The sequence below is a fragment of the Hemiscyllium ocellatum genome, chromosome 1 (genome assembly GCF_020745735.1).
Source record: "Hemiscyllium ocellatum isolate sHemOce1 chromosome 1, sHemOce1.pat.X.cur, whole genome shotgun sequence".
Taxonomy (NCBI): domain Eukaryota; kingdom Metazoa; phylum Chordata; class Chondrichthyes; order Orectolobiformes; family Hemiscylliidae; genus Hemiscyllium; species Hemiscyllium ocellatum.
This window is the reverse complement of record NC_083401.1, coordinates 17,918,834-17,939,325: the sequence shown is the minus strand read 5'-3', so window position 1 is coordinate 17,939,325 and position 20,492 is coordinate 17,918,834. Positions and strand designations below refer to the sequence as shown.

General features: G+C 42.8%; 1 protein-coding gene across 2 annotated transcripts in view; it reads left to right on the top strand.

Annotated features, from left to right (window-relative positions):
• Nucleotides 1–20,492, top strand: part of LOC132824791 (dedicator of cytokinesis protein 2-like) — a 1,235,709-nt gene that overhangs the window by 1,093,591 nt on the left and 121,626 nt on the right. For both annotated transcript variants that reach the window (XM_060839646.1, XM_060839560.1), the window contains exon 38: nt 18,422–18,535. In XM_060839646.1, the coding sequence (XP_060695629.1) occupies nt 18,422–18,535 (114 nt within the window). The remainder of the gene's footprint in view (nt 1–18,421; nt 18,536–20,492) is intronic.

Here is a 20,492-nt window from a genome sequence, read left to right as displayed (position 1 = left end):
AACTTGTTCACGCAGAGGGTGGTAAATGTATGGAATGAGCTGCCAGAGGAAGTGGTGGAGGCTGGTACAATTGCAACATTTAAAAGGCATTTGGATGGGTATATGAATAGGAAGGGTTTGGAGGGATATGGGCAGGATGCTGGCAGATGGGACTAGATTGGGTTGGGATATCTGGTCAGCATGGACAGGTTGGACCAAAGGGTCTGTTTCCATGCTGTACATCTCTATGACTCTTTGACTCAATATAGGAGTAGAATTAGGCCATTTAGCCCATCAAGTCTGCTCTGCCACTTGATCATGACTGATGTGTTTCTCAACTTCATTCTCCTGCCTTTTCCTCTTGCATCCCTTACTAAACAAGAACCTGGAGAGTCAACATTTCGGGCATAGGCCCTTCATCAGGAATGAGCCATCCCTGATGAAGGGTTTATGCTTGAAAAGTTGACTCTCCCACTCCTCAAATGCTGCCTGACCGGCTGTGCTTTTCCAGCACCACACCCTTCGACTCTGATTTCCAGCATCTGTAGTCCCCACTTTCTCCTAATCAAGGACCTCTCGATCTCTGTCTTAAATACTCTCAATGAATTTGCCTCCATATCCTTCTGTGGCAATGAGTTCCACAGATTAACCACCTGAAGAAATTCCATCTTAAGTCCGGGGCCCAAAACTGCTCACAACATTCGAAATGCAGTCGGACCAGAATCTTATACAGTCTCAGCAGTACATCTCTTCTCTTGTGTTCTAGTCCTCTTGAAATGAATGCTAAAATTGCATTTGCCTTCCCAAACTGCCAACTGAACTTGCGTGTTAACCTTCAGAGAATCCTGATGTGGATTCCCAAGTCCCTTGGTACCTTTCGTTTTCAAAGCCTTTCCCCATTTAGAAAATAGCCCACTTTTCCACATTGTATTCCATCGGACATATCTTTCCACATTCTCTTAGCTTGTCCAAGTCATACTACAGTTCTCTGCTTCCTCAGTACTAACTGTCCCTCCATCTATTCCTGTGCCATTAGCAACAATGCCCTCAGTTCATTTATCCAGATCATTAAGGTATAACATGAATTGTTGTGGTCCCAACATCTCCCCTGGCAGCACATGCCAAGCACCTATCACCTGCTTTGTAAAAAACTTGCCTCTCATATCTCATTTAAACTTTCCCCCATTTTACTTTCAAACTATTTCTCCTAGAAATTGACATTTCTACCCCGGGGGAGGAAAAAACCTGCAACTATCTATTCTATCCAGGCCTCTCATAATTTTGTAAACTTGTATCAGGTCACCCTCAGCCTCCGATGTTCAAGTGAAAACAAAGCAAGACTATCCAATCTCTCCTCATTGCTAATACCCTGCAAACCAGGCATCATCCTGATAAACCGTTTCTGTACTTTCTTCAAAGCCTGCACATCCTTCGGGTAGTGTGGTGACCAGAACTGTGACCACAATCATTCTGTCTGCTCTTACTGGTGTAAACAAAAATAGAGATTGCTTGATCAACTCGAGATTTGGCAGCATCTGCAGAGAGACAGAAACAGATGTTCTGAGTCCAGCGACCATTGCTCAGAATAATTAGCAGCAATAACTAGGTTTGGGGAAGTTTCAGAGTAAGAGAATAGAAGCAGGAAGAGCCATATGGCCTATCGAGCCTGCTCCACTATTCATTAAGATCATGGCTGGTCTAACCATCACCTCAGCTCCTCCTACCTGCATTGTACCTATAACTCTTAATTCCCCTACCATGCGAAAACCCATCCAACTGTGTCTTGGGCAGAAAATTCCATAGATTCTCCACTCTCTGGGTAATGCAGTTCCTCCTCATTTTGTCCTAAATTTACTCCCCCTATACTTGAGGCCATGTCCCCTAGTTCTAGTCTCACCTACCAGCAGAAACAACTTGCCTGCTTCTATCTTATTTAACCCTTTCGTATTTTTATATGTTTCTGTAAGATCCCCTCTCATTCTTCTAAATACTAGTGACTACAGTCCCAGGCGGCTCAACCTCTCCTCATTGGGTAACCCCTTCATCTCCGGAATCAAACTGGTGAACCTCCTCCACACTGCCTCCAAAGCCAGTATATCCTTCCTCAAGTAAGGAAATCAGAACTGCGCACAGTACTCAAGGTGCAGCCTCACCAACATCTTGTACAATTGCAGCAGAATGTCCCTGTTCTCAAATTCAATCCCTCTGGCAATGAAAACCAATATTCTGTTTGCCTTCCTGGTTACCTGTTGCACCTGCAAATCAACTTTTAGCGATTAATGTACGAGCACTCCTAACTCCCTCTGTACAACAACATGCTGCAATCTTTCATCATTTAAACAATACTCTGACCTACTATTTTTACTTCCAAAGTGGATAACTTCACATTTACCAACAATGTACACCATCTGCCAGACCCTTGCCCACTCAATAAGCCCTTATCTAAATCTCTCTGCAGACTCTCCACATCCTCCACGCATTCCTGTCTTATGGATGAGTCTTTTATGTGGCACCTTATCAAACACTTTCTGGAAACACTTAATCAACATCCACCTGTTCCACTCTATCCACCACACTTGTTATATCCTCAAAGAACTCCAGTAAGTTTGTCAAATATGACCTTCCCTTCCTAAATCCATGCTGCATCTGCCTGATGGAACCCTTTCCATCCAGATGTCTCACTATTTCTTTTTCAATGATAGCCTCCAGCTTTTTCCTGACGACAGATGTTAAGCTAACTGGCTAATGGTTACCTGACTTTTGTCTTACCCCTTTCTTTAACACCGGTGTGACATTCGCTGTCTTCCAGTCTGCCGGAACCTGCCTGGTGTTCAGTGAATTTTGGTAATTCACCAATAATGCATCTATTATAACTTCCACCATTTCTTTCAGCACCCTGAGATGCATTGCATCAGGACCAGGGGACTTATCTACCTTCGGACCCTCAAGTTTGCTCAACATTACCCCATTAGTGATGGCAATTGAGTAGAGATCTTCACCACCTATCTTATTCTTAACATCATTCTTTGGCATGTTAGCCACATCTTCCACCATGAAGACTGACCCAAAATAATTATTCAAGACCTCGGCCATTTCAGCAATCCCAATATTAATTCCCCTTTCTAACTCTGCAAGGGACCTACATCACTATAGCCACCCTTTACTGTTTTATTTATTTACAAAAACTTATCCTACCTGTTTTGATATTCTGTGCTAGTTTGCATCTATAATCTATCTTTCCTTTCTTTATTGCTTGCTTTTTGGAGAAGAAGAGAGCAGATAGGTGGAGATGGAGCCCAGGGAGAGAGAGAGGAAAGAAGTTAAGTAGACAAAGGTAATATTGATGGTAACCAGGGAGAAGAGAAGCTAGATCAATGATAATGTGGATGAAGAGTGGGTGAAAATGGGTTGGCTGTGTTGAAAGCAACCCATGTCATGACAGGATCTGGGATTTGGGTGAGAAGTGCTCATAGAACATAGAACATTACAGTGCAGTACAGGCCCTTCAGCCCTCGATGTTGCACTGACCTGTGCAACCAATCTGAAGCCTATCTATCCTACACTATTTCATTTTCATCCATATGACCATTTAAATACCCTTAAAGTTGGCAAGTCTACTACTGTTTCAGACAGTGCATTCCATGCCCCTACTACACTCTGAGTAAAGAAACTACCTCTGACATCTGTCCTAATCTATCACCCCTCAGTTTATAGCTATGAACCCTTATGCTAGCCATCACCATCCAAGGAAAAAGGCTCTCACTGCCCACCCTATCTAACCCTCTGAATATCTTATGTATCTCAATTAAGTCATCTCTCAACCTTCTTCTCTCTAACAAAAACAGCCTCAAGTCCCTCAGCCTTTCCTCATAAGACCTTCCCTCCATACCAGGCAACATCCTAGTAAATCTCCTCTGAACCGTTTCCAAAGCTTCCACATCCTTCCTAAAATGCGGCGACCAGAACTGTGCACAATACTCCAAGTGTGGCCACACCAGAGTTTTGTACAACTGCAGCATGACCTTGTGACTCCAAAACTCAGTTAATAAAAGCGAACACACCGTATGCCTTCTTAACAACCCTGATTACCTGGGTGGCACTTTCAGGGATCTATGTACATAGATACCGAGATCTCTCTGCACCTCTGCACTACCAAGAATCCTACTATGAGCCCAGTACTCTTCGTTCCTGTTATTCCTTCCAAAGTGAATCACCTCACACTTTTCCACGTTAAACTCCATTTGCCACCTGTCAGCCCAACTCTGCAGCTTATCTGTGTCCCATGGCTTATGCGTGTTCATGCTGTAAAATTTTTAAACTTGATAGTAAGTCCTGAAGGCTGTAAGAGCTGAGTTGATTTTTCAGCTTGTGTTGAACCTGTCTGGAGTATTGCAGCAGGCCTGAGACAGAAATGTTAGTCTCGGAGTACAATGGTGTGTTGAAGTCGCAGGCAATTTGGAAATTTGGTGTCACCTTTCTGGACAGGGCATAGGTGTGCTGCAAAGCAGTCACACAGTCTGCATTTTGTGTCCCTAATGTAGAGGAGATCACATTGTGAGCAGTGAGTCCTGTAAGTGAGAGGTTTCTCTGATGATGTTGTCTCTTGCATCCACACATCAACTTCTCCCAGAGATTTATCTGCTCCTGAATTATCCTAAAATTCACTGAATATCAATGATATGAAACAAGCTATCAATGCTATCTCCACTTTATTAACTCCCTACATAACAGCATCTATTCTCAAGGAGAAAATGAGGACTGCAGATGCTGGAGAGTAGAGTTAATAAGTGTGGCGTTGAAAAAGCACAGCAGGTCAGGCAGCATCCGAGGAGCAAGAGAGTCAACATTTTGGGCATAACCCTTCCTGATGAAAAGTTTATGCTTGAAACGTTAACTCTCCTCCTTCTCGGATGCTGCCTAATCTGCTGTGATTTTCCAGCGCCACACATTTTGACCCAGCATCTATTTATAAGAGCAGTTACTTGGTGAGATTTTGTATGCAATAGCTTATTACAAGGTTAAAAAAAATCACACAACACCAGGTTATAGTCCAACAGGTTTATTTGGAAGCACTAGCTTTCAACCACCGGATGAGGGAGCAGCGCTCCGAGAGCTAGTGCTTCCAAATTAACCTATTGGACTATAATCTGATGTTATGTGATTTTTAACTTTGTACACCCCAGTCCAACACTGGCATCTCCAAATCATTATTACAAGGTGCTCACAACACTGATAAATTCCCTGTATATCTTCCATCCAAATCATGCTTTCTGGCTATAGTGGCAATGCTTTTAAGGTCAGGAGCATTATACCTTTTCCTGAGCATTACCCCTTGGCATATAAGATAAAGCTTTAAATTGAATGGTCTGATTGGATTACCAATCCCACCCTAGCTCAGCAAGGTCATTGCCTCTGAACAGTGGTATACTCCAGGTGTATGGCAGCAATAGAGATGATGCCTGCCTTGGTAAACTAGGAAGAAGGCTGTTCACACATAACCAAGAGGTCCTTGTCTGGGTCATTTGTTTATAAACAGAGTGTCCAGTAGTGAGTCACTACCTCAATGACACATATGACCCTAATTCAATTAAAATCATCTCCTGTATCTCTTTAACAGTTTAATATATGTCTCAGTAATGATGTCTTTGGACAGAATCATCCTTTCATAACTCTATCTTCCTGGCATCCAGTTTTGAGTTCAATTCACTGGTCCACATCACAACATGTTATCTTTTAAAACAAGTATAAATGCAAGACATATTTTAATAAAATCTGTACAACATGACCAACATTCACGAAATATCAAAATGGCTTAATGCCTTATTTTAGACAATAACAGAAGTGTCCTGGTTCAGAAGGAGGCCATTTGGCCCATTGTGTCAGTACCAGCACTTCAAATGAGCACCAATACCTGGTGCCAATCACTTTCTCTTTCCCCATCCCTTTACACGTTGTTTCTATTCAAATACTCCTTGAATATCATCATTGAATCTGCCTCCACAGACTCATGGACAGTGCATTCCATATCCAAACTACTTGCTATGTGCAAAATACTTTTCTTGAATCATATTTGCTGTTTTTGCAAATTACTTTGAATTCGGGCTGTCTCTTTTCTGTTCCTTTTTTGAGCAGGAACAGCTTCTTCCTGTGCACTATAATCAAATGTTTATGAATTTGAAAAGCTTCTCTTAGCCATCTCCTGTCCAAGAACTCTACACAGGACACACTCTCTTCATTTAGATAATGATGTGGAGGTGCTGGTGTTAGACTGGGGTGAACATGACACCGTGTTATAGTCCAACAGGTTTATTTGAAAACAGGAGCTTCCTGAGGAAGGAGGGGAGACTCCGAAAGCTTGCAGTTTCAAATGAACCTGTTGGACTATACCCCAATGTAGTGTGATTTTTGTCTATTTACTTGTCTGCCTCAGAATGCTTTTCATTCTTCACCTTTTCACTGCTGTTCTTAGGAGTTATTTTTCTCCTCGTAGTGATACTTAGGGTTGGAGGAGATTTAATTAGCCCAGTCACTCAACATAAATGAGCAAGGCAAAATCTCAAATGTAAAGTTCTAGTTGCTAATCATGCATCCTTAACGTCAATAAGGGGAGGAAGTAGAATGTGATAAATGAAGTGCTTAAGGCCTGAGAGAAATAACTTGGTCTTAAGTTTTGAAGTATTGGGATAGAAACAGTGAGGTTAAACAGTCCAATTAAGTTTACTTTACTCACCCTTGAATTGTGATACTTTTTGTTGATTTTTAGTGTTGGGGAAAGATGTCAGAGAGGAATCTTGAGTTCTGTGTTCAGGAATACAATTGATGTTTATTCAAGCTGTTTTACCACATGTGCAGGAAAGGCCAGAGTCCACTCTGAATCTGGCTTTAATGTAGGGCCCAGTTGCCCTCTTAATTATGGCTGAGATTGGAGAAGCCAATGACAATCAGGTTTCCTCAGTGGAATATAGCACTTCTATATCTTTCACATTCCAATAATTGCTTGCAACATTGAGGTTATTATTCCCCCCCACCCTGAATCTATGCATCCAATCATGTGAAATACATTATCAATGATGGACTCCCCAATGCACAACCCAAGGTTCCCTATGATCTCATGATCATTATAATTAGGCCTTGGGATCTTACAATGTACCCCATTAATCTACATTTTGATGTTAACAGTTACAGTCTTCTTTAGACATTTCTCTGGCTTGTTTTTCTCTAGGAACTGAAGGAAATCTTTTATTCACTGTATTCATTGCTAATCCCTATCAAATTCTGTTATCCATCGATATTTCCTACTGTGTATTTCCATCTGTCCTAATCACAGGAAACATAAAAAAATGGTAATTCCTATGAATTGCTATAAAATTCATAATACCAGTTCTAATATAAAGTCAGCTATGTGTAGAGTTGTGTGGTTATACCTAATGTTAGAATTCTTTAGCCATTGGATTGTAAGCAGCTTCTGTCCCACCTGACCTTGGAAGATTAGGTAAACACTGCCCCTATATCTTGTAGATGTACTATATCTCATTCTAGTCACCTAGAGGAAATGGGTTTCCTCATTTCTCCTTTCCCACTTTTCCCCAGTTCCAACTTTCCAGCTCAGCACCATCCCCATGACCTGTCCTACCTGCCTATATTCCTTTCCACCTATCCACTCCACCCTCCTCTCTGACCTATCACCTTCATCCCACCTCCATTCACCCATTATACTCTTTGCTACCTTCCCCCACCCTCCTCTCTGACCTATCACCTCCATCCCCACCCCCATTCACCTATTGTACTCTATGCTACCTTCTCCCCACCAGCATCCCCCCCCCCTCTCATTTATCTCTCCACCCTGCAGGCATCCTACCTCTATTCCTGATGAAGGGCTTTTGCCCGAAACGTCGATTTTCCTGCTCCTCGGATGCTGCCTGACCTACTGTGCTTTTCCAGCATCACGCTAATCTAGACTCATTCTAGTCACCTGCTGTCTTTTAAGATTAAATTTGCTGACCCTACACTAAATATTTCTACATTTACCCTTTTGCCTAATAAGAAACCATCTATTCAACTAATAAGGCTGAAACTCAATTGTTTTCACAATTCAGTGAACTAGGTTTGAAGCAAGACATAATCTCATTCTTATTTTAACTTGTCATTGTTGTTGTGGGATCATACTTTCCTTTTCAATTCTTGCTACAAATTTCAGGCTGCCTGTACCGAGACATCACTTATCAGACAGTCTCTTACAGACGTCTGCAGCTGCGGTTTGTACAGAACTCCCTGTATATAAATTTGTAAGATTCCTTGTTCAAAATAGACCTTGTTACCTTGGATTTATCTCATTCACAAAGTTATCATTGTGATAACTTATGATCCCATTTTAATGCTGGACAGGCAAGCTAATTTTGTTAATGCAGCTAAATGTCTCCGTTATATTTATGCCAATGGGCAGCCATGTTGTGGCACCTCTGACCATGTGTTACCCCAATGGGCCTGAGAAATTGGTGATGGAACTTGGTGTGGGGATGTGAGCCATGCATAGGTCAAGCCCAAGATGCAGTCATTCTTCTCTCAAGGACAGCAGAGATAATGTTATTATGGTGGTGGTGTCCCAAGGCTAGTTCCTTGGGGGGAGAAAGTGAGGACTGCAGATGTTGGAAATCAGAGCTGAAAATGTGTTGCTGGAAAAGTGCAGCAGGTCAGGCAGCATCCAAGGAGTAGGAGAATCGACGTTTCGGGCATAAACCCTTCTTCAGGAATGTGGGAGGATTGGGGGCACGGGTTCAAATCTCACCAACGCAACTGGTGGAATTTAACTTCACTTAACACTGGAGGATATCAAGTTGGTTCCCAGTCAAGGCAACCTGAGCAACTCTCATAAATTGTTGCAAAAAAGCCATTCGGTTTGCGAGCATCCTTTAGGAAATTGACCATCCTTGCTTGTTCTGGCCAACATGTGACTCTAGACTCCGACAATATGGCTTACTTTTAGTTGCCCCCAGAAATGATCTCGCGAACTGCACTGTTCAGGGGCAATTAGGGATGGGGAAAAGGCTGACCTAACCTGCACCTGGCTCCCAGGAAAGAATGGGAAAGCTTAATGAACCAATTGGATTTTTGCAACATTCTGATAGCCACATGCTCAAATAAATTTGGAAATAAATTTTAAACGATGGTCATGACTAAGTAGAGCCAGAGAGGCCATTCAGCCTATCCAGCCTGCTGCAGCGATCAGCATGGTCATGGCTGATCCCCCATCTCAATCCCAAATTCCTGCTTTCCTTATATCCTGTGTCACTTTTCATGTCTAGATCAATATAAGGTCATCAAGAAATCAAATAGGAAATTCAGAAGCTCAAATAAATACCATACTCAAAGAGTAGTATAAATGCTACAACAGGGATGAGTGAAGTTGAACAGATTTGGTGGACCTCATGGGAGACTAGATACGTGCACGAAACAAAAGGTTATGATAATAGACGAGGATGAGTAAAGGTGGGAGGCAGCTCAAGTAACCCAACGTGGATGGGTTGGGCTGTTTCTGTGCTGGGCATTCTATGCAAGTTAAGATTGGCAAGCAGCCACAATTGGATTGGAAATTTGTCTCTTTGTATTACTAAGACAGTCACATGATCATATTTCTAATTTGGGAACAAGAAATAGGGAGTGCTTACACAGGATGTGTGGTACAGGAATGGGCCATTCATCCCAGCTAGCCTTTATATTTATATCACAGAATCACAGAGGTGTGACAGTATGGAAGGAGGCCATTCATCCATCATGTCTGTGGTAGCACTCCAAATAAGCAGCACGTCTTAGTGCCACTTTCCGGCCTTTTCACCATTTGTTGGTTTTTCCAGCATGTTGGTTCCATTTAGATAATAATCCAATTCACTCTTGAATCCTTGCATTGAACCTTGCAGCCTTTAAAAGCATTTCCAGGCATTCCATTCCAGACTCATCATGCAAAAACATTTTCCCACATCCTTTTTGCTTCTTTTCCAAATCATTTTAATTGAGCATGGATTATTGTTGATCCTTTCACAAGCAGGAATGGTTTCACCATATCAACTCTACTCAACCCTCTCGTGCTTTTGAAAACTTTCACCAGATCCTATCATTGCCTACTTTTCTCCAATAGTTCCCAACAATCCCAACCTCTCCGATCTGTCCTCGGAACTAAGTTCCTCATCCCTGGAACCATTCCTTTGTAAATGGCTTTCCTTCTCTCTCTAATACATTCACATTTTTCCTATAATGTCGCAGGCAGAACAATACAGAAGACTCAATCTGAAATCTATCAAGTGTCTTGTACAATCACTCCTTGCTGTTGTACTCTATGTCCCTACTGATAGGAGCAAGGATTTTATTTTATTCACTTTGGCTGGCCAGCATTTATTTGCTCATCCTGACTTGCCCTTGAGACGTTGATGGTGAGTTGCTTTCTCGAACAACTTCAGTCCATCTGCTGTGGGTTGACCCACAATGTCTTTTAGATTAGATTACTTACAGTGTGGAAACAGGCTCTTCAGCTCAACAAGTCCACATCAACCCTCCGAAGTGCAACCCACTCAGACCCATTCCACTACATTTACCCCTTCACCTAACACTACGGGCAATTTAGCATGACCAATTCACCTAACCCGCACATTTTTGGATTGAGGGAGGAAACCGGAGCACCCGGAGGAAACCCACGCAGACGCGGGGAGAATGCACAAACTCCACACAGACAGTAGCCTGAGGCGGGAATTGAACCTGGGTCTCTGGTGCTGTGAGGCAGCAGTGCTAACCACTGTGCCACCGTGCCGCCCTTTAGGGAGGGAATTCCAGGATTTTGGACCAATGACAATTTTTAGCACACCTTTCAACGCACTCCAAAGCATTTTCTAGACAGTGGAGTACTCAAGCTTCTCATCCTACATCCCATTTCTGCACTCTCTCTCCAATACACTCACATTGTCCCGAGAGTGGTACGCAGAACTGGCCACTATACTCCACAACTTATTTTCTCAGCAGGAATAAAATAGAGAGAGAAGAAAGTTGGGAGGAGTGAGGAGGTCCGTAGGAAAAAAAACTGACCTGTCAAATCAATGCTGAGTCAGCAAGTTTGTGCAATCTTAACCTTTCACCTCCCCATCCCCTGCCTCTTCATACAGAGTTTGCTTTTGACATTATATTCATGCTTTGATCGAAGAAATGAGTTGAACTAATCGTTGCTTCTTGCACATGTCAGTCACACTGAGAGCTAAGGTTTGACCTTTTCAGTTCTAATTTGCTTTTCACGCTTCAGACTGTCAGCTCAGCTTAATGCACATCAGTGTACTGATGCGGGGACTAAGCAAAGGCAAAGAAATCTCCACATTGTCATTCAATAAACAAAATCAAAAAAGGGAGAAAAATAACACGGAATGCAGTGACAATGAGGTATTTCCTGTTGGAATGCTGCAAACACTTAGAATCCCTACAGTGTGGAAACAGGACCTTCAGTCCAGCAAGTCCACACCGACCTTCCAAACAATAACCGACCCAGACCCTTTCCCTTACATTGTATTTACCCGTGACTGATGCACATAACCTACACATTCCTGAACACTACGGGCAACTTAGCATGGTCAATTCAGCTAACCTGCACATCTTTGGATTGTGGGAGGAAACTGGAGCACCCGGAAGAAACCCACACAGACACGGGGAGAACAAGCAAACTCCACACAGACATTTGCCCAAGGTTGGAATCCAACCCAGGTGCCCGGCTCTGTGAGGCAGCAGTGCTAACCATTGCACCATTGTGCCACCCTCTATCAATTTGTATTAGTGTTGGGTAGAATGTAACTATGCAAAGTGAGGACAATCAGCCCATCAAATCCCTGCTAGTCTCTGCAAGTGCATTTCAGCTCAACTCACTCTCATCTGCCTTTGGACCAGTAAAACTTTTCAGATAGCACAACATAAGGAGACAATAAGCAAAACTGTGGCCCAACATTTCAACTCCCCTTCCCACTCTGCCGAGGCCATGGAGGTCCTGGGCCTCCTTCACCGCCGCTCCCTCACCACCAAACGCCTGGAGGAAGAACGCCTCATCCTCCGCCTCGGAACTCTTCAACCCCAGGGCATCAATGTGGGCTTCAACAGTTTCCTCATTTCCCCTTCCCCCCACCTCACCCTAGTTCCAAACTTTCAGCTCAGTACTGTCCCCATGACTTGTCCGGACTTGTCCTACCTGCCTATCTCCTTTTCCACCTATCCACTCCACCCTCTCCTCCCTGACCTATCACCTTCATCCCCTCCCCCACTCACCCATTGTACTCTATGCTACTTTCTCCCCACCCCCACCCTCCTCTAGCTTATTTCTCCACGCTTCAGGCTCACTGCCTTTATTCCTCATGAAGGGCTTTTGCCCGAAACATCGATTTTGCTGCTCGTTGGATGCTGCCTGAACTGCTGTGCTCTTCCAGCACCACTAATCCAGAATCACATAGTCATATTGTATGGAAACAGATCTCTGACCCAACTAGTCCATAGTGTCCAGATTTCCTAAATTGAACTTCCATTTGCTTGTATTTGGCTCATAACCCTAAGACCATAAGACCATAGGAGCAGAAATTCGGCTATTTGGCCCATTGAGTCTGGTCCATCATTCAATCATGGCTGATAGGTTTTTCAACCCCAATTTCCCGCTGTCTCCCCTTTGATCCCCTTGATAATCATGAACTTATCTATCTCTGTTTTGAATATACTCAATGACCTGTCCTCCACAGCCCTCTGTGGTAATGAATTCCACAGATTCGCCACTCTCTGGCTAAACAAGTTTCTCCTCATCTCCATTCTAAAGGGTCTTCACTTTACTGTAAGGTTGTGCCCTCGGGTCCTTGTCTTGCCTGCCAATGGAAACATCTCCCCCACATCAACTCTGTCCAAGCCCCATTCAGTATTCCAACCCTCTAAAACTTTCCTATCCATGTCCCTGTCCAAATGTCTTTGAAACGTTGGAAATTATATCCATCTCTACCACTTCCACCAGCAGCCCATTTCATATATCCTCATGGCTAATTCAGAATACCACCACCCACAGTGTCTTCTCCTCCTTATGTTCTGGCACAACTGAGGTTTGACACAACGGAGAGGTTTGCTCAGACTTATCAGAGGGCAGGTAAGAACGAGCCACCCTATACAATTGAAGCCACAATCTTCTGGTAGTTAACTTTGAGGTCATGGTTGCTGTAGTATCTCAAGTCAAACTGTTGTTGTGTTTGTTGTACCCCTCTCAAACACCATGCATTAAAGCAGCCCTCGATTGTCTGTGAGCTGTTCAAAGGGAATAGAATTAATGAGGCAAACAAAATACAAAATCTTTTCAACTCACTTCAGATATTTCATCAAAGTTCCTCAGAGCTCCGTTGAATATCAATAAATTGGATTACAGGTGAATATTAGGGGAAAACATAACTCAACAACCGAACATTTACCATCAAGATTTAAATTTAATTTCCCTCAGGATCTGTGGTAAAGTGAAAACTAATTTAAAAGTGTTGCTTTGAGAAATAATGTTTTTGGGGGTCAGATTGCTTGGGAACTATTTGTAATTAAATAAATGTATTTGGTCTAATTGATATCTGATTTCGCTCAGCATTAATGCATCCAACTTTTTTTAAAGGTGAAAATATGGATGCACTTCTCAGTTTTTCCCAACTTCAGCCACCAATTAATAATTGGAATTAAATGTCTTGTATAAATAGGACTGAAAGAACAAGTGACTGGAAGACACATAAGAACCATGGAGCTGTGGTGGGGGTGTGGGGTAGTGGCCTAGCAGTATTATTGCTGGACTGTTAATTCAGAGAGACTGGCATAATGCTTTGGGGACCTGGGTTTGAATCCTGTGATGGTAGATAGCGGAATTTGAATTCAATTTATTTTAAAAGCTGGAATTGAATCCAAAGATGGCCATGAATCAGTTGTTGGCGGCAAAATCTATCTGGTTCACGAACGTTCCTTTTGGGAAGAAAACTGCCATCTTTACCTGGTCTCGCCTACTTGTGACTCCAGGCCCACTGCAATGTGGTTGACTCTTAACTTGCCCTCTGGGCAATTAAGGATAGTAATAAATGCTCACATAGCCGGTGATGCCCTCATCTTTTGGATGAATATTTAAATAGAACCAGGAGTCCATCATGCCTGGTGTGCCACTGGAATAGGTCACCCCTATGTTTCTACTTTGACGTCATTGTCCTGCACTGTTCCCATATCCCTTAATATTTTTAATTATCTGGAAATCTATTGGTCTCTGTCTTGAATAAGAATGACTCAGCCTCCATCATCCTCTGAAGTAGAGATTTCTGAAGATATACTACCTTCCAAGTAAAGAAGTCCAACTGCAACTCAATTCCAACTGGTCTACCGCTCACTCTGAAATTGTGTTCCCTAGATTAGATTCCCTGCAGTGTGGAAACTGACCCTTTGGCCCAACAATCCACACCAGCCCTCCAAGGAGTAACCCACTCAGACCCATTTCCCTCTGACTAATGCACCTAACACTATGAGCAATTTAGTATAGCCAATCAACCTGACTTGCGCATCTTTGGACTATGGGAGGAGACCAGAGCACCCAAAGGAAACCCACACAGGCGCAGGGAAAATGTGCATACTCCGCACAGACAGTCACCCGAGGCTGGAACCGAACCTGGGACCCTGGTGCTGTGAGGTAGCAGTGCTAACTACTGAGCCACCATGCAACCCAAAAGGAAACTGTTGGAGTGAGAGCAACAATCACTCTGTTCCTGGGTGGTTTCATACAACCAACCTTTCGGTTAACAACCAAACGCGCTGACCAATGGTTCTGGAAACCGCAGGAAGGGGTAAATCTACTTCCTGCATCTACCCTGTTGAGCCCTGTAAGAATTTAGTGTGTTTCAATGAGATCATCCCTCGTTCTTCTACTCTCAAAAATACAACTTCCGCAATCCCCCCTTCTCATGGGACAATCCAGCTTTCCAAAGGTTCCTGATGAAGGGTCATGACCTGAAACATCAACTCCCTTGCTCCTCTGATGCTGTTTGACCTGCAGAGCTTATTCCAGCTCCATACTTTATCGATTCTGACTTTCCAGCATCTGTAGTCCACACTGTCTCCAGTCAGGATGCACTCCTTCTATGGCATACATGAAAAACCTTTGAAAGGTCTACACCTAATCCTATTTCTGGTTGGATAAGGTAGCAGTTAGGGGAGATGGTCACCCTAGCTGCCTGCCTCTCTTCCATGGTCTCATATATACCCAGATAGCTCTGGTTATTAAGAGTCCACCTGTGAAGTGTCCAGTGGTCACCTCAATGACTGGTAGGTGTACTGGAGACAGTGAATAATATATTGATGTCACTCCACCTTTTAAGAAGGGAGAAAGAGAAAGGCCACAAAATTACAGACCGTTTTGCCTAATGTCTGTGGTGGAGAATTTGTCAGAGTCAAAAATCAAGGATGGGGTAACTGAACTCCTTGAAATTTTCAATTATTCAGGGAGAACCAGCATAATTCTTGACAACCCATTGACTTTTTGAAGAGGTGCCTAAGGTAGTGAACAGGGGAATGTCTGTGGATGTTGTTTGTGTGGAATTCCAGAAGGCATTTGATAAATTCCCACATAAGAGACTGGTAACGAAGGTTGAAGACTATGGAATTGAGGGAATATTACCAATCTTTCTGGGAAATAGGTTGAGTGGTAGGGATAATGGGTAACTGCACAAATTAGCAGGGTGTTACCAGTGGTGTTCCGCAAGGTTCCGTGTTAGGCACTCAGTTATTCACTTTATTTATTAATGGTTTGCTTAATAGCATAAAAAGTCATATATTCAACTTTGCTGATGACACCAAGTTAAGTAGTATTACAGACAGTGTAGATAGAGTCATTGAGATGGAAACAGATCTTTTAGCTGAACTCGTCCATGCTGACTAGATATCCCAACCTAATTTATTCCCATTTGCCAACACTTGGCCCATATGCCTCTAAACTCTTCCTATTCATATACCCATCTAGATGCCTTTTAAATGTTGCAATTGTACAAACCTCCACTACTTCCTCTGGCAGCTCATTCCATACATGCACCACCCTCTGCGTGAAAACGTTGCCGCGGGGGTCTATTTTAAATTTTTCCCCTCTAAACCTATGTCCTCTAGTCCTGAACTCCCCAATCCCAGAGAAAAGACCTTGTCTATTTCCCCTACCCATGCCCCTCATGATTTTATAAACCTCTATAAGGTCACCCCTCAGCTTCCAACACTCCAGGGAAAACAGCCCCAGCGTATTCAATCTGCCCCTATAGCTCAAACCCTCCAACCCTGGCAACATCCTTGTAAATCTTTTCTGAACCCTTTCAAGTTTCATATAATTGAGGCATATAATTAAAAGGGGTATTGATCATCTAATTAAAATTGGCAAAACTGTGGCAAATGAAGGATAATGAAAGTAAGTAAGAGGTTATCTATTTTTTGCACTGACAAGGATGGATCAAAGTAGTTTTTTGATGGTATGAAGTTAAATATAGTGGATGCCCAATGAGACTTGGATGTTCGCGAGTATAAATGTTTAAAGTGTCATGAACAGCTGCAGAAAATAATCACAAAGGCTAGTGGAACACTGGTCTTTATATCAACAGGATCGAAATGTAAGGATGCAGATGTTTTGCTGCAGTTATACACTCCCCTGGTTAGACCCCACTTGGAGACTGTAAGCAGGTCTGAGTGCCACACCTTAGGAAGGATATATTGGCTTTGGCGGGAGTGTCGGATAGGTTTACAAGAATAATACCTGGACTTCAGGGATTAATACATGAGGAGACATTATACAAATTAGACCTGACTTCTCTAGTATGTAGACGGTTAAGGGGTGATCTGATCCAAGTCTTCAAGATATTATCAGGAAAAATCAGAGTAGATAAAGAGAAACTATTTCTACTGGTTGAGGATTGCAGAACTTGGGGGCACAGTCTGAGAATCAGTGCCAGATCATGCCAGACTGTTCAGGAGAGGTGTTAGGAAGCACTTCTATTCACAGAGGGTGGTCGATGTTTGGAAGTCTCGTCCACAAAGGGCAGTGAATGCTGGATCAGTTGTTAATTTTAATCCTGAGATAGTTACATTTTTTGTTAAGCAGAGGGTATTCAGGGAGACGGGCCAAAGGCAGGTGTGTGGAGTTTGGCTGGAGATAGCTGTGATCTCATTGAATGGTGGAACAGGCTCAAGGGGCTGAATGGCTTGTTCCTATGGTCCTATGGATGTTTCCTTTGGGTTGCCATTTAACCCCTTGCTAGCTGTACTCCTGAAAGAAAGGAGATCAGTTCTGCTGATGAATGTTCCCCCCCCCCCCCCCATTATTCTTTAATTCACAGTGCAGTACTTTAACTAAATTTTAAATAAGTGGGCATTACTTACATTTAATAAAAGCCACTTTTGATTTGCTATTTCCGTCTATGCTAAGTTAGACAATTGTGTCTCAAGTTGAGGAACAGATGCCTTGGCCATCTGCAGTCCTTATGGGAGGTCTGGAAAATATTTGAGGAGAAAGTGAGGACTGCAGATGCTGGAGATCAGAGCTGAAAATGTGTTGTTGGAAAAGTGCAGCAGGTCAGGCAGTATCCAAGGAGCAGGAGAATCGACGTTTCGGGCATGAGCCCTTCTTCATGAATGAGGGAAAATATTTGGCCAGGATGCTTGCTCTCAGTGCAGTCCAGTGAAACCTGGCAACTTTGGTATTAACATTAGATCTGTGTGCACTCAACTTTCTCAGTTGCTTGTCTTGGGGAAGTTTACTTTGAGGGTGGAACATGTAACAACCCAAATGGATCATCTTAATTGTCTCATGTTGATTACCTGAATGGCACTGAATGTAAATGTAATATAAGCCGAGCTTATACAACTTGCCTCCAAGGTGTAACCCTTTATTTCTTTCCCTTCTTTATGGGAGGTGGCCATCACTGACACAGCCAACAATTGTTACCCATCATTGGACTGAGTGGTTTACTTAGCCATTTCAGAGGGCCATTTGGAGTGCACCACATTGATGTGGGTTAGAAAGCATAGCAAGCAATTTATGTTGCTTATTGCATTATCAGTCTTGCTGAATTGAGTTTAAATCCTACCTTGGGGTGTGAACCCATGTCCCCAAGACATTAGCTGGATCCATGGTTTACGAGTCCAGTGACAATGCCGCTATGCTATCATATTCCTCTGCTATGCTCCTGGTAAAAATATGCTTTCTGCACCTCCAGGGCTAATTTATCTGTCTGGACGTACAGAATCTGAAAGTGTGTGTAACAATCGAGGTGGGATCTGCAGTAAAAATGTGGAGGGAATTTGGGTAGAGAGATGAATATGACAGACCTTCCTGTTCAGCGATAAACTAGATGGAAGCAGCATTCAAGACTCTGTACTAAACAGTTTCTTATTGTTTTGATTTTGTACCTAGTGGACCGATGATCAATTTGCCTTGCATATCCAGGATTTCCAGGGCTTTCAGACACAGCGGCAACTGAAAGAGAACTTGTACAACAAAATCATTGAATACTTTGACAAGGGCAAGGTAAGATCTGCTAACTCTCAGGACCACCCTTAACCCTTTGTCCCTGGTGCTAATTCTGTTCAGTCACTGATTCAAAGACAAAAAAAATCTAGCATTTTTGCAGCACCTTCCACGACCTCAAGTCCTCTGCAAGAGTTCTTCAGCCGGTGAAGTTTTTTTTTATAAATGGCAGCCATCATTTGTGGTGTTGGAAATGTGGTGTTGGAAGTTTGCACATAGTAAGTTCTGATAAACAGCAAGAAAAACACCAGCACATAATCTGTTTTTGTGGGGTAGATTGTGGAATACATATGTACCTGAACACCAGAAAAACCTCCTCTGCTCTGAATCACAGTAAGCCAATGTGGTCAGGTTTCCTCTGGTCTGTAATTTTTAAAAATGCCCATTTTGATTTGACTCTGAACCTGAGAGGAGTTACTAGCAGAAAACAGTGCACAGTTCCTGCTGTATACAACAGCATTTATCCCCTATAAATAACAGACAACATAACCAGGACTTCTGGACATGAATTAAGTAGAAACATATGTTCGGAAGTCAAATAAAACGTCACTGAGAAATAATTGCATCATGCAGCAATGAGCAATGGCCAGAGGTAAGATAAGGGTTTTACTTGAAGGAAATAGCATTAAAATGATCTTGCTGTAAAAGCTCCTTGTCCGAGCCATTAAATGGCTATATTGAGGCTTGCAATATCTTCTTGTAGGAGTCTGAAAATCCATAGCTAAACAAAGGTTCATGATGCATGTGCTCAATCAGAAAGACAGGAACAAAATATTTACTTTGTGGAAGTTTCAAACTGGTGAGTACAGAGGATACAAGATAATTCACAGAATCACAGGTGTATTTCAGTATTGAAGGAGGCTATTCAACCCATTGTGTCTACACCAGTTCTTAATATTTCAGCATCATGTCAATAACAAGGACACCTATGTCAGATTCCTATTTACTGACTTCAGTTTCGTTTTCAACAATACAATTCCAATTAATCTCATTTCCAAACTCCAAGACCTTGCACTCTGCAACTGGATCCTCGACTTCCTGACCTGCAGACCACGATCAGGAAGAATAGGTAGCAACACATCCTCCACGATAATCCTTAAAGCCTGTGCCCTGCAAGGCTGTGTATTCAGCTCCTTACTGTACTCCTTATACAGTCACGACTGTGTGGCCAAATCCTGTGGTAACTTAATTTACATGTTTGCCAATGGCACCACCGTCGTGGGTTGGATCTCAAACAACAACGAGACAGAGTACAGGAAGAAGATAGAAAGCATAGTGTAAAGAAAAAAGTATTTTTCTCAATGTCAGCAAGATGAAGGAGCTGGTCTTTGAGTTCAGGAAGCAGAGTGGAGACACACCCCTGTCTGTATCAATGGTGCTGAGATGGAGGTGGTCAGAAGCTTCGCATTCCTGAGAGTAAATATCACCAACAATCTGCCCTGGTCCATTCAGGTCGATGCTACAATCAAGAAAGTTCACAGAAAGGCTGAGGAAATTCCGCAATTCCACAATGACTCTCATCAAATTTTAATTGATGCACCACAGAAAGCATCCTATCCAGATGCATCACAGCTTGGTATGGCAACTGCTTTGCCCAAGATCAATTACAGAGTCGTGAACACAGCTCAGTCCATCACAAACACAAACCTTCCTTCTGTTGACACTTCCCACTGCCTCAGGGAAACACCCAACCTCATCAAAGACCCCTCCCACTCCGGTGGTACTCTCTTCCACCCTCTCCCATCAGGCAGAAGATACAGCATTTTGAAAACACTTACCAACAGATTTAAGAAAACTTCTTGCCTGTTGTTATCAGACTCATAAATGGATCTCTCATATATTAGAAGTGATCTTTCTCTGCAGCTTCTCTGTAGCTGTAATACTATATTCTGCATTCTGTTCTATTACCCTGATGCACTTATGTAAGGTATGATTTGTCTGGTTGGAACACAGTACA